Raw genomic sequence first — 15,721 nt, forward strand, 5'->3', positions numbered from 1 at the left:
AATACTTAAATATCAAAATGTATGAATCTGTATGAGAATTGGACTTGAAGGGAATGTTGCCATTGTTTAAATCATTTGCAGTCTCCTCTTCTGTGATTATCTTTGGAGTCATTAAATCGACCATACCAGAAAATTTGCTACATCATCTCTAACCATCCCCTTTACATAATATCTTAGCATTAAAATCCTTATCTTAATAAACCATATTAAAATTTTAAAATACATCACTCCTTTTCAATTGCTTATTCTGAGTCTACAGTTGTGCTTATTAATAGCCGATTTTTAAAATATCTGCTTCCTCCTCTGTTTCCTCCTCCTCATTCTCTTCCTCCTGTTGTATAACAGTGTAGGAACCTGGGAACCTTACTTGATGAGCAAAGGAATCAGGTAAGTGGTCAAGATGATTATAGCCTGAAAGCTGTAATTTTACACATGAATAGTGTGTAATTGATAGCATAACATCCCTGTCTCCCTAAGCTTAAAATAAGGTGGGACTTTTCTATCATGACTTTCACTGGGAGTCAATTGGAATAACTTTAGTCATTTTAGTGAAGACTGAACATTTTTCAAAAGTACATTACCACTGTCACAGCGGAATTTATTCTTGCAGTCGATCTCTTCAATTTTGCAGAGCTTGGATGGAATGCATGGCTGAAAGGTCATGAGAGGCTCAGTACATGGTTGTCCTCCAAACTGACTGGGGCGCAAGATGGACCTTACCTTAAACTAAAAGGAAAAGAGAGAAAGGTGAATAACTCTGAGGCTGGGTCAAAGCCAGAAAGTAAGAAAACTGGGCTTCTCAGTCACAGTAGTTATTTTTCCGATAGTGGCATTTCCTAAATTACTGATTTTTTCCCAATTCTGTTATTGTGTTTGCTTAGGGAAGTCAATACTTTTGGGGTCTCATTTTTCCAACCTGTAAAATGAGGAAGTGGGACAACAAATTTCTGAAGATTTCTAACTCTGAAATCATAGGATTCTACATTGAATCAAAATCAAATGCACAAATATTTACCGAGCATGTCCTGAGTGCAATAAATCTTCCAGGTCAAAACAGTAGCCTTTTTATTTCTCACAGATAGTGTGAAGTGATAAATGTGAAAGGATTGGGGGGACGGGCTTTTGTATGAGGAAGTCACTGTGGAAACCAAGGCTGGCACATTTTCCACACTTTGAAATGTTTTAAATGATCAGTAGTAAATCAAAGAGTCAGGGAAGGATAGAAACAGAATAGGACTCAAAAGTACTGACTTTAAAGTCAGAAAAATCCAAGTTCAATATGTAGTTTTCTATTCTTTCATGGTGCATGCTTGGGTAAATTACTTAACCCCTAATGAGCTATAACTTCCTCATCTGTAAAATGGGTGGAAAAACAATGTGATGTGAAGTTTGAATAAGATGATGTGTGCAAAGGAACCTAAACTGTCTCTCTGAGATAGTGGGTGCTTTCCTTGTACTGGGTGAGTTCCTTTTACTTCCCTAATGTCTGAATGCTTAGCACCTACCCTGATGGGGATTCATGTGGGCCAGGGCCCTACCTGGATTGAACTTAAGGTAGGTAAATATTGCAACTGGGAACAATAAACAAATGGAGGGACTTTCCCCTAGTAAGGACAGTTAAAGAAAGGGCAAGGAGCCATTTTAATTAATGCACCTCATTTCTGTCTGATTTTAAACCTTGGACTGAATTGTCCATTTTTTAGCACCCGTTTTTGCTTTGTGAGCTCTCATAAGGCAGAGGCAGTGGAAATCAGAGCTGGGTGAGTGCAATATGAATCCTTGGGGTGGGGTGGGGTGGCAGGTGGCAGGCAGAACTTTTTTTGGTATTCACATGCCAATAAAACATGTCAAGTGAATCCTGCCTTCCCCTAAAACATTTCCCTCAGTGGAAGCTGGGACAATTTATTTTCAGAAATTAAAGTAATTCATCATTTCCATGATTGTGAATTTGTCAGGAAATTCAAGAATTTAACTGTGATTCTCATTTCCTGAATATAGCTACATGTCACTTACCCGTTTTTGAACACAAGGGTCGCAGTCTGACCATGGTCCATAATCTCCCAGGAGGCAATTGATAGGGCAAGTTTGCCAGTTACACTCTCTGGACTCCTGCTTGGTACAAAGCTGGTCACAAACGTTTTCAAAATAGTACTGATCTCTAACAATCTGTCTATAATAAGGAGGAGAAAGCAGCTTAGAATCAATGTTTTTACTGTGGCTCCAGCCCCATAAGAAAAATATTCATTGAGCATTAATTACAGTGAATGAAAGAAAAGAGGTTTTCATGGAAAATCAAGCAGTCCAGCATATGTACAGTTTTTACCACTTAATGGAACTCAAGACTGGGTCCATAATTTGTGGAGCACAGTACAAAATGAAAGTGGGCGGGGGGTGGGGGCATATGTTCAAAGAAGGCTAAGCACCAAAGAATTGTTGCTTTCAAACTGTGGTGCTAGAGAACTAAGAGTCCCTTGGACTGCAAAGAGATCAAACCAGTCAATCCTAAAAGATATCAATCCTGAATATTCATTAGAAGGGCTGAGGCTGAAAGTGAAGTTCCAATACTTTGGCCACCTAATGTGAAGAGCCAACTCGTTGGAAAAGACCCTGACGCCGGGAAAGATTGCAGGTAGGAGGAGAAGGGGATGACAGAGGATGAGAGATTTGGATGGCATCACTGACTCAATGGACATGAGTTTGAGCAAACTCTGGGAGATAGTGAAGCACAGGGAAACTTGGTGGGCTACTGTTTATAGGGTCGCAAAAAGTCAGACATGACTGAGCGACTGAACAGCAACACATATTCAAAAATTCTTAAGAATTTCCAAAGAGAGGAGGCAGAGCATGAAGCCAAACCACAGCCCTTCTCAGAGAGGGATCCTGTGTGACTGCACATCTATGAAGCCGGCCCTGATGAAATTCCTGGGAGGGACTGGAAGAAAAGGAGAGAAGAAAGTTTCTGCAAGTTGCTTAAAAGATGACAGTGCAGCATGGTAAGTACAATGACTGAGATAGAGCCAGAGCTCCGTGGGGCTAAAGATGAAAGAAGAAAGTGACATGAGAGATACAATTTGAAAAATCCATGTGAGTTTTCCAGGCAACAAAGGGAAGAGCGTTCAGAGGAAACAGCTTGTGCACAGATTAGCAGTGAAGGAGTATGACATGGCCGTGGAGAAGCCTGTGGGATGGGCCTGAGAAGAGCATAACTGAGAGGGATGGGCTTTCATTATGGTACTTTATTTGGTAGGCAATAATGAGCTACTAAGGGACTCTTGAGTAGGGAAGTATTATGAACAAATCTGTTCTTATACCCAGAGTGGATGGTTTATTGAGGCCATCAGGTAGTGATTTTAATGAAACTCACACTACATATGTAAAAATAGTTTTCTAAAATAGATCTCTAAAAAGTGCCATAACAGTTAAAACACATTAAATATAAGCCTTTTTTCCTCCAAGTCATGTGAGCGTCTTCATGGAACAGAAATATCTAACAGATTTAAAGAAACTGTGAGGGAGGAATAATCTGAATTAATGAAAAGAGCGAATTATTAAATGTTATCAAGTAAAACACAGTTTTCTTGCCTTCTTGTCCATGCCAACAATCAAGCTAATAGCTAGCGGTGCTGCTCAATTGAGGTCCTGTTAGACTCAGTTTAATGAGTAGAAAATTCTCTATAATTAACTCACTAACTGTAGGCAAGCAGAGTTATGTGCTGATTGAAAAAAAAAAGCCCAAGTAGTGATTCTAAGTAAATTAAATAGTCAACTGAAAATATTGCACAGATTCTTAATTGAATTTCTTTAAAATGCTTCAATTTTATGGAGGGAACAAAAGTAGACTCCACTTTAAACTTACGTGGAAAAGACATTAAATTCCACCCAAATTCATGAGTTCTTTTTAAAATTAAAAAAATTTTGCAGATCGTACTCTGCAAAAATTATACTTGCAGATATATTTTCTTTCTCATTGCTTAGTGTGGCACTTTTTGATTTTGCTAATTCTGTCCTTGAGGTTTCCCAGGGCACAAAGACAAGCTACAAAGCCCACACCCACCTCTCTCTGGTCTGGGTTCCAGAATTGCAGGTTTTTGAGCAGCTAGACCACTGCGTCCATGGGTAATGATCACAGAAACAGGCTTGGCTCTTGTCAGTCAGAGCACTCAGTAGGATAAAATACAAGATGGAGTGTCTGGCCATGCCTGGAGGACCTCCAGATCCTGAAAAGAAATGATTTAATACACATCAAACATTCATGGGGTAAAACTTAACAAATCATTCTCAGTTACAGCCTCAAATATGATCTTTGAAAACATCTTGCCTTCCTTAAGTCAACACCTATAAATTCACAGGCTTATGAGTATAAATTCCATTTCTAAAGATTTTTAAGGTGGACATTCCCATAGTTCAAAATCCCAGTACTAGTTAAGTTTTTCTGAACTGTGAGTCATAGACTACAAGACAAAGTGTGTAGTAAATATTTGTATCTCATTCCATTCCAAAATGGAATTTTTTATATGATCTTACACTTCTTGAGATAACTGCTTATTTTGTCCAGACAGTGCCCTTAAGTATTACCTAGTACTTCCTTTCAGTTTTTCATACTTTTCTGGGACTGGGGAAGGACTTTGGAACCTTTCTTTCTGAAGCTCTGTTTAGTTTCATGGCATCGTGGTATTAATAGCTTGCTAAATAATTCATTGTTCCATTATCTCTACTTTTAGAGTCAGAGAAGTTAGAGCTGGAAAGGGTCTTCGAAACGTTTAGGTTAAACCCCCTCATTTTAGGGATGATGAGACTGAGGCTTTAGCAGGTATAATAAAGTTGAAGCTACACAAATAGTAAGTCCAAGATTCCTCATTCTTAGATGAGATGTATCCCTTCATTTGATTTGTAATAATACTAATAACATGCTTGGAACTTCACCACCCAGACCACAAGAGGGTTTGCTCAGATGTGGCTAAATGCCAGAGAAAACTTGGACCAGTGGTTCCCCATGTGCTGTGGAGCCTTGAGGATCTGTGAGTTACTGGATGGAGTTAGTAAAACCATATTTGCCCCACTAATACTGCCATTTTGATTTTCATATCTCTAACAAAACATGCACTCAATATGCCAGCAAATTTGGAAAACTCAGCAGTGGCCACAGGACTGGAAAAGGTCAATTCTCATTCCAATCCCAAAGAAGAGCAATGTCAAAGAATGTTCAAACTATAACACAATTGCACTCATGTCACATGCTAGCAAGGCAATGTTCAAAATTCTCCAAGTTAGGTGTCAGTAGTTATTGGTATCGGTTCAGTTGCTCAGTCATGTCTGACTCTTCGCGACTCCATGAACTGCAGCACGCCAGGCCTCCCTGTCCATCACCAACTCCCGGAGTTTACCCAAACTCATGTCCATTGAGTCAGTGATGCCATCCAACCATCTCATCCTCTGTCATCCCCTTCTCCTCCTGCCTTCAATCTTCCCCAGCATCAGGGTCTTTTCCAATGAGTCAGTTCTTTACATCAGGTGGCCAAAGCATTAGAGTTTCAGCTTCAGCATCTGTCTTTCCAATGAACATTCAGGACTGATTTCCCTTAGAATGGAATGGTTGGATCTCCTTGCATTCTAACAGACTCTCAAGAGTCTTCTCCAACATCACAGTTCAAAAGCATCAATTCTTTGGAGCTCAGCTTTCTTTATAGCTCAATTCCCACATCCATACATGAGTACTGGAAAAACCATAACTTTGACTAAATGGACATTTGTCAGCAAAGTAATGTCTCTGCTTTTTAATATGCTATCTAGGTTGGTCATAGCTTTTCTTCCAAGGAGCAAATGTCTTTTAATTTCATGGTTGCAGTCACCATCTGCAGTGATTTTTGGAGCCCCCCAAAATAAAGTCTGTCACTGTTTTCACTTTTTCCCCATCTATTTGCCATGAAGTGATGGGACCAGATGCCATGATCTTAGTTTTCTGAATGTTGAGCTTTAAGCCACTTTTTCACTCTTCTCTTTCACTTTCATCAAGAGGCTCTTTAGTTCTTCACTTTCTGTCATAAGGGTGGTGTCATCTGCATATCTGAGGTTATTGATATTTCTCTTGGAAATCTTGATTCCAGCTTGTGCTTCATCCAGCCTGGCATTTTGCATGATGTACTCTGCATATAAGTTAAATAAGCAGGGTGACAATATACAGCCTTGACGTACTCCTTTCCCGATTTGGAACCAGTCTATTGTTCCATGTCCAGTTTTAACTGTTGCTTCTTGACCTGCATACAGATTTCTCAAGAGGCAGGTCAGGTGGTCCGGTATTCCCATCTCTTCAACTGTATGTGAACCAAATACTTCCAGATGTACAAGCTGGATTTAGAAAAGGCAGAGGAACCAGAGATCAAATTGCCAACATCCACTGTATCATAGAAAAAGCAAGAGAATTCAGGAAAAACATATACTTCTGCTTCATTGACTATGCTAAAGCCATGGACTGTGTGGATCACAACAAATTGTGTGGAAAATTCTTAAAGATATAGGAATACCAGACCACCTCTCCTGCATCCTCAGAAACATATCTGTAGATCAAGAAGCAACAGTTAGAACTGGACATGGAACAACAGACTGGTTCCAAATAGGAAAAGGAGTACGTCAAGGCTGTATATTGTCACTCTGTTTATTTTACTTCTGTGCAGAGTACATCGTGCAAAATGCCAGGCTGGATGAAGCTCAAGTTGGAAGCCGGTATCAAGATTGCCAGGAGAAATATCAGTAACCTCAGATATACAGATGACACCACTCTAATGACAGAAAATGAAGAGGAACTAGAGAGCCTCTTGATGAAGGTGAAAGAGGAGAGTAAAAAAGGTGGCTTAAAGCTCAACATTCAGAAAACTAAGATCATGGCATCTGGTCCCATTACCTCATGGCAAATAGATGGGGAATAAAAATGGAAACAGTGACAGGCTTTATTTTCTTGGACTCCAAAGTCACTATGGATGGTGACTGAAGCCATGAAATTAAAGACGCTTAGTCCTTGGAAGAAAAGCTGTGACTAACCTAGACAGTGTTAAAAAGCAAAGACATTACTTTGCCAAGAAATGTCTATCTAGTCAAAGCTATGGTTTTTCCAGTAGACAGGTACCAATGTGAGAGTTGTACCATAAAGAAGGCTGAGTGCTGAAGAAATGATGTTCTTGAACTGTGGTGCTAAAGAAGACTCTTGAGAGTCTCTTGGACTGCAAAGAGATCTAATCAGTCAATCCTAAAGGAAATCAGTCCTGATAGTCATTGGAAGGACTGATGAATATTCAGCTGAAGCTGAAGCTCCAAAACTTTGGCCACTTGATGAGAAGAGCTGACTCATTGAAAAAGACCCTGATGCTGGGAAAGATTGAGGGTGGGAGGAGAAGGGGGTAACAGAGGATGAGATGATTGGATGACATCATTGACTCAGTGGACAGGAGTTTGAGCAAACCGGGAGACACTGAAAGACAGGGAAGCCTGGCATGCTGTGTAGTCCATGGGGTTACCAAGAGCCAGTCATGACCGAGGATAGAACAACAACAACAATTTTCAGTATACAGCTAAGTGATTCATATATATATATATATATATACACACACACACACACACACACACACACACACACACATGCTGGTGCTGGTTTAGATACTAAGTTGTGTCTGAGTCTTACAACCCCATGGACTATATTATATATAGTCTGCCGGGCTTCTCTGTCCATGGGATTCTCCAGACAAGAATACTGGAGTGGGTTGCCATTTCCTACTCCAGAGGATCTTTCCAACTCAAGAATAGAACCTGGGTCTCCTGCATTGCAGGCAGATCCTTTACTGACTTAGCTATGAGGGAAGCCCAAATATATATATATATACATATACATATACATATACATATACATATATATACATACATATATATATATATATATATATATATATATATAAAACTGGATGTATAGTTCCCTGTGTTATGCAGTAGGATCTTGTTGTTTATTTCCTTCATGTATAGTAGTTTGTATCTGCTAACTCCAAATTACTAATTTTTCCATCTCCTACCTCTTTTCCCTTGGATAACCATAAATTTGCTTTCTATGTCTATGAGTCTGTCTTGTAAATAAGTTCACTTGTATCATATTTTATATTGCACATATCATATGGCATTTGTCTTTCTAACTTAACATCACTTAGGATGTCAGTAAAGTAAACATTTTCAAATTGTCCTACAAGCTCAGAGAAAAATGCTAGAATAAAAGCAACAAAATCCACGGACATGTGGCTGAATATGTCCTTTAATTTATAATGGAATTGATACATATTTGAGTGTTCATTGAGTGGGATATAAAGAAATAGAATTCATTATCACTCTCTGGAGAAGGTAGATAGAAACTGAGGATGCTTTTCATGATTTTTATCCAAACATTTTTAAAAGATTATTTTTAATTGGAGGAGATTTGGCAATATTTTACAGTATTGACCTGGTTTCTGCCATACATCAACATGAATCAGCCATAGGATACATGTAAGTTGCTACAGACATAGGCTGTTTCAATCATAAAAACAAGAGACTCCTTTAAAGTCCACTGCACTTGCCTGCCAATTTTAGTTCTCTCAGTCACGTCCGACTCTTTGTGACCCCATGGGCTGTAGTCCTTCAGGCTCCTCTGTCCATGGGGATTCTCCAGGCAAGAATACTGGAGTGGGTTATCATGCCCTCCTCCAGGGGATCTTCCCAACCCAGGGATGGAATTCAGGTCTTCCACATTGCAGGCGGATTCTTTACCATCTGAACCACTAGGGAAGCCCAGTTTTAGTTCACTGGTATGTAACTCACCTTTTCTGGTTTTCTTCAGCAATACAGAACCATAGACTTTGGGATAAGAGTGTCCAGAAATTACGCTGGGTTCAAACCAAATGCATAGTATGAATTCTATACAGTACACATCAGAGCCGAGCTGAGATTGAATGGTTTTCTACTGGCTTTAGGGCCCTTGGCAGCTAAGGCTTCTAAACAATATGAAGTTTTCTTAATAATCACTAGACAGACCACCATCCCATCCCCCACCCCCAAACTGGGACCTTCTCGAGCAGGAACCGTTTCAGCAAGGAAGGAGACCTAAACAGAGGGGTTTTTCTCATTGTTTATTTATTTGATCTTTTTCTTATTAAATTTTGAATAGATAGATATGTTCCAGAATAATTCAGTTGTAGAGAAAATAAATTCTTATTTTGTAGGATCAGCATGTAAATGATCAGGCAAAACTGAATTACAAGAGATTACTAGTTCTCAATTCTCAGCAGACGCTCTGTTTTAACTTCCAAAAGCTTGAAAAGTATAGGTGAATTTTATTCCACTTATCATAAAAAACTGCAGTAACAGAATCCATGTAAAATATTCTAAACTTATCTTTGGCTATATGATTCTGAGACAATTCGGAAAATGCTATAAATGAAGATGATAACACCAAAGATTCTTATTTTAGGAGATGCTAATAAAATAGCTAATCAGTAGCTTCTCCTTTTATAACATTTTATTGTTATAAGGAAAAATTGTCTTATGTTAAAATAATAATTTTCATTCAAATAAAGATAATTATTTCTTTTATTTTTTATTATCATAGCCCAGCATCTAATATCAAATCATTCCTTATTTATCAATTTTTAACATCTTTACACATTTTGGAGATATCTAAAATTTCATGTAGGCATTATGCCCATTACCACACAATTTTCATATAAACATGGAAGAAAAAGAATTTTCAGTGAATAGAGAAACATAGTTAAGAAAAATCTTCCACTGTAGTAGCATAGTAGAAGAGCAACAGTTCTGCAGTTTTCTCATTGCCTACCCTCTTGAACTCTAAAAATCAGTGGTTCCATTGAACCATTGAAGATGGCTATGTGAGCATTTGAAGAATTCTATCATAGAGTGAAATCCATTTTATTCTGATCTATCACCTTCCCATGTCCTTGACTCATATGAATGATTTGTTCCTAAGGCAGTTCAGCACATCTTACCTGACAGGTTCAGAGGGTATTCTGGTCTGACCCTAAGTTCAAGTTCTTCCTTTCCATCTTCTTGTAAATGTCTTGAATCTCTTATTTTTTATTTTTTCCTTCTGCGCATGCCCTAGAAGCTCAAGAAATTGTATTTACCGCTGCTAGTGCTGTCTGGGGAGCCCAGACACATGACTAGTCTTTAGCTAAAAGGTATGTTTGCTTTACTTTCAAATGTAGTTTATCTCATAGCAAAACTTGATTCACCAAGGCAGGTCTCCGGAAGGACATTTCTTTAAGAAATATGAACCTTTTGGTTCTTTTGAGGTTTAAGCAAAGTAGTTATATCTTATTTTTAAAGGAAGGTAAAGGACTGTAATCTGTTATGTATTTTCTTGCATGAAACGGCAAGTTTGTTGGAAGCATGATCTACGATTTTGAAATCTTAAAATTACAAATGAAATCATTATGTCACTTACCTTAAACAAAGATTGTGGTATCCAGTTTGTGGTATCCAGAGAACTAATCTGCAGATGGCTAAGGAAACAATAGGTACTCACAGTGAAAAGGGTTTATAGGATAATCCAAACAAGCCTTTTTTCCCCTTTGCTAGATGACACAAGGTCATGTCCCAGAGATCTAACAACACCTAGAGCACTGTCAGAACAAACAATCCGTGGGAACTCTGGACTTTGGAAATGATTACTTCAATCAGCAGTAATCCTGCAACTTTTTTTTCTTGTTATGTTTTTTAAAATTTATTTTTATTTGGAGGAAAATTGTTTTACAACGTAGTGTTGACTTCTGTCATACAACGACATGAATCGTCATAAGTATGCATATGTCCCCTCCCTCTCGAACCTCCTTCTCACCCTCTAACTCATCCCACCCTTCTAGGCTGTCACAGAGTACTGGGTTGAGCTCCCTGTATTATATAGCAATTTGCCTCTAACTATCTCTAGCTATCTATTTTACATATGGTAATGTGTGGAATATCACTCAGCCATAAAAAGGAATGAATTTGAGTTACTTCTGTTGAGGTGGATTAACCTAGAGCTTGTTATACAGAGTGAAGTAAGTCAGAAAGAGAAAAACAAATATCATATATTAACACATATATATGGAATCTAGAAAAATAGTACTGATGAACCTATTTGCAGGGCAGGAATAGAGATACAGACATAGAGAACAAACTTGTGGACACAGTGGGGGAAAGAGAGGGTGGGATGAATTGAGAGGGTAGCATTGAAACAACTCTGCAACAACCCTGTATCTCTTAAGAGTGAGATATTACACAGGGTCCTGCTTTTTCAAGGATTTTCCCATTCAAGGACTATTGTAATGGGTATTGCTCCTGAAGATAAAAGAAATCTCTGACTCCATTTTAAAAAACTGTCAGAATGAATTGCTTAAAATTGCCTTCTCCTTTAGCAATGTGTCCATTTAATTAAAAAAATATAGATTTTTTTCTGATTATGTAATACTTATTGAGAAAGATTTAGAAAATGTGAAAAGCATGAAGAGGAAAAGCAAAATCATTTTTCATAAACAGATAAAACTATTCATAGTTGGAGTACATACTCCATATATAATGTACTTCAGTCCCAGTCATATAATGTTCAGTCAACACATATATGTGTCTTTCCACATACACATTTGCAAAAAAAGCATATATATATATATATAAAACATACATATATAATTTTGTGATAGTACATATGTTTTAAAAGATTTAAATGGCACAGAATTTATCATATTCCATGATTTACAGAACCATATCATCATTGGTCTGTGCAAGACTTTTTATTTAATTTCACTATCTTCCCCCATGATTTTGTTTCATTTCTTTTCCCAGATTAGTTATATATTAGTATATTTCATGTTTGTCCTTACATATGGTTATTTAGATATATGTTTTTATACCCTAAAAACACAAAGTCTCATTTTCCATGAGTATTTTTGTAATTTACACAAATGGTATTTTGCTAAAAGTTTGATTTGATTTCTTACTTTCTTCATTCAACATTATGCTTCTGAGCCTTATGCAGTGTATGTCTACTGGAACACGGACATTCACTGTATGGACTACATTTTATTTACCCACTCTCTTAGCGCTTTTGTTGCCTTCATCTCCCTGCAATTATAAACACAATGTACTCGTTCCTCGTGAACCTTTGAGAAAAATTCCAAGAGACTTCCAGGTTGCTCTTCAGAAAACCTATTTAAAATGTTTAAACTCTTACTAGCAGCCTATGAAGACTTCTTACTAGCATTTTTTGTTTGTTAAGTGTTTAAGTAGCATGTCAGTGATCAGTAGTGAACTTCAGTATTCCATTCTCACCTGACATTCTGGCTTTCTATCTGTTCAGGTGTGCCCCATACATTCTAGATATTAGTGTCTTATAAGATATGGATTTTACAGATCTCTCAGTCTGTCACTTATCTATTAGTTTTATCTACAGTATTTTTGATAAATGAGAGACTTATAATTATAATGTCATCTAATTTGTCTATTTTCCTCTGATAATTTTTGCTTTGGATAGTTTTTCTTTAGTTTAAGAAATTATTTTAAGAAATCTGAAGTCACAAATATAGTCCTAAATTTTCTTCAGAATCCAATAGTTTTATATTTTAGATATCCTCTTTAGTTCCCTACAGTCACACTATGTTTTTATAAATGGTATGAGGTAGAATAAAGTAAATGAAACAAAAACAAAAAATCTTGTAGCTAATATCATAGCTAGTGCAAAAATATTGCACTTTTTCTTCCTAAGGCCAGAAAAGAGACAAGATGCCTGATATCACCATTTTTATTTTGTACTGCACCAGAGATCTCATCTAGTGCAATCAGGAAGGGAAAAAAAAAAAAGTATCACATTGAAAAGAAAGTAAAGTAAACTGAATTACAGACAGAATGATAGTGTACATAGAAAATCCAAAAGGAGTTACAGACATAGATTAGAATTAATAAATGAATTTAGTAAGGTTATTGGATACAAGTTTATTATCAAAAAAGTATTTCTATATCCCAGCAAAATCAAGCAAAATAATTAATCTGGAAAGATTTAAAATAACAGTGGTCAAGTGGGTTCTTTACATCTAATGACAATTATGATTCTATGAAAGGTTCACAATATATTAATAGGTTGATATTTGCTAATATGAGTATTTGCTAAGGTGAAGTGAAGTGAAATAAAATAGTGTAATAGGAAAAGAGAAAACTAGTGGAAAGAAAAAGTGTGGAGATATAACTTCCTCTTGATTCTGGCAATCATCAGCTAGGTGATTTTTAACAAATCACTTTACTTCATTGAAGCTGCTTCTTCATTTGTAAAATAAATGTTTTTCTAATTTTTTAAAAACAGTATAAAATGTCTTTAAAAATACTAATTATATCTTCAATATGGAAAGCAGCTAAAACAAATATTCTTCAGAAAAATTCAGTTTTCACCAAGTGGTGGGAGTGATTACCTCAGCAGTATAAAGTTTCATAGGAGTATAGCAGAGAGGCAGTATTCCAAGATATCATGCTTTAACATGCATTGTAGTAACTTACCCAAGACCAAAGCAAGTCAGACCCAGAATACAAGTCTGTCTTCTTTCTCCTATATTGTATCAAGACTTTAAAGAATGAAAATTTAAGCTAAGAAGGAAGGAAATGTGGTGAACTGCATGCCAGTGTTGAGGACACTTGGCGCTGGTGTAGCAATTTCAGCCATGAGGATCTAAGACAATAAAGAAGAGAGAAAATATTTTATGCCTGGGTAAGAAAATATATCCTTTGTGTGTGAGTACTTCTTTTTCTAGTTGGTTCTTTGAGGGCCTAAAATGAAATGCGGTTTTCCCTAAGATATTGTGTTTGGACTTAAGGGAAAATGCTAGAAGTCAGACCCTGGAGAGGTAAGAGTCCAGACCCAATGAGGCTAAATAAAGTTATTAATTAATGTGTGCTATAAGAAAGAGAAGTAAAAATATTGTGTGTCACGGTACGGGAAAAACACGGGTTGAAAAAACTGAAGGCTGTGTAGAGGAATTTTTGAGACAAGGTGCAAATGTCTATGAGGCAAGAGTGAGCTGGCATCAAAGGAGAATTTAGCATCTTTTCAGTGATGTATTTGGATTCTCCATCTTGTATTCTCGTGGATGGTTAAATGACATATCTCACTTAGGGTCCTTTTCTAGAGTAGGGATTGGAAAACTAAAGCCAGTGAGACAATTCTGGCCTGATGCCTATTTTGTAAGTAAGGTTTTATTTGAATAAAATCACACAATTAGTCATTATCTATGGCTGCTTTTGTACTACAAGAGGAGGGTTGAGTAGTCCCAACAGAGACTTTGAAGCATGCAAAGCCAGAACTATTTACTATCTGGTCCTCTACAGAAAAAGTTTTCTGAATCCTACAACACCAAAGGGAAAGATTTCTAGCCTGATCAACACAACCACTATGTCCAGTTGGCTTTGAGGAGGAGTAGTAGTGTTACTTGGGTCTAATAAATGGGTGTTGTTTCAGAGCTAGGAACTGGATGCTTGTGTCCAATTATGTTCAGGTCTACCTCTGGGTGAGAACACGAGTGCTCTCTAGGTGATGTTTGGAGGCATGCTGCTGAGAAACAAAGATACTGTGAAGTTCACCAGAGCTCTTTAAGCAACTGCAGACTTTGTAAAGTGTTGGCTGGTGACATGAAATACCTTTTGGCACAAAATGCTCCATATTTTCATAATGTAGAAATTTACTAATGAGCTTAAATTTGACTGACCAGTAAAAAAGGCTTTAATTGTAGAGAAACAGAAGGGTGTGGGAGGAACTTAGAGCCAGGACATGGAAACTTAAGAGGGAGCAATTATCGTTTTTCCAGAAGGAGAATGTGAATTGTTAAAAATCTTTATTGCTCTCCTAATGATGATAGATTCACAACTAAATGGTATTTTCTGCCAAGAAAATAACCCCACACATAAGATAATGAACAGTGGGAGCTGCTGACTCTCTGAAGGCTTTTTCATATGTTAAATATTCACACGCCAACTTATCATTACAGCAAAAATACTGTAATTTCTCATTAGCACCAAGACTAATGACCCCATCTATTTCACAAGCCCTTTAGAGTGTACTTTGTCAGTCAATGTGTGAGTCGATAAAGTGAAATGCAAATTAAATTATTTCACATGGAGAATCATAGATAAAAAGTCGCAAGTGGAGAAAATAAAAGTTTGCTTTGAACCTCAGGCTACTATGATTTTTTCTCTTTCCCTTTGCTACTAAAATTATTAGAATAGCCTAAGTTTTTCACTACTTTTAATTTCTTATCATCTACTCCTTATTAACTTCACTGTTTGCAACTGTCATAAATACAACCATCCTACAAGACCAATGACTATCAGTAATTTCCTGACTGCCAAACTGAATCACCACTTCTCAGTTCTCAGTAGGCTCCTGGATGTGGTCAGTCATTTCAGTCACTTAGTCATGTCCAACTCTTGCAAAACCATGGACTGCAGCAGGCCAGGCCTCCCTGTGCATCACCAACTCCCAGAGCTTGCTGAAACTCATGTCCATTGAGTCGGTGATGCCATTCAACCATTTCATTCCATGTTCAGGTACAAGATATATAGTAACTCTCATCCCATCCAGGACATGGTACAATGCATATTTTTCTCAGGAAATCCCTCTCTTCTCTCTTTTTATGATTCTCTTCCTACTCCCATCTGGGATTCTATCTTTAGCCTCTTT

The 15,721-nt window shown here is 37.3% G+C and overlaps 1 protein-coding gene across 1 annotated transcript in view; it reads right to left on the minus strand.

The window, feature by feature from the left end:
- Positions 1–4,197, minus strand: part of C6 (complement C6) — a 67,984-nt gene extending 63,787 nt beyond the window's left edge. Inside the window, exons 1-3 of the mRNA XM_065905566.1 lie at positions 4,055–4,197; positions 2,014–2,170; positions 582–726 (exon numbers count right to left, since the gene is read on the minus strand). Coding sequence (XP_065761638.1) covers positions 582–726; positions 2,014–2,170; positions 4,055–4,197 — 445 coding nt within the window. The remainder of the gene's footprint in view (positions 1–581; positions 727–2,013; positions 2,171–4,054) is intronic.
- Between the last annotated feature and the right edge of the window lie 11,524 nt (positions 4,198–15,721).

The sequence above is a fragment of the Muntiacus reevesi genome, chromosome 14 (assembly GCF_963930625.1).
Source record: "Muntiacus reevesi chromosome 14, mMunRee1.1, whole genome shotgun sequence".
NCBI classification, from domain to species: domain Eukaryota; kingdom Metazoa; phylum Chordata; class Mammalia; order Artiodactyla; family Cervidae; genus Muntiacus; species Muntiacus reevesi.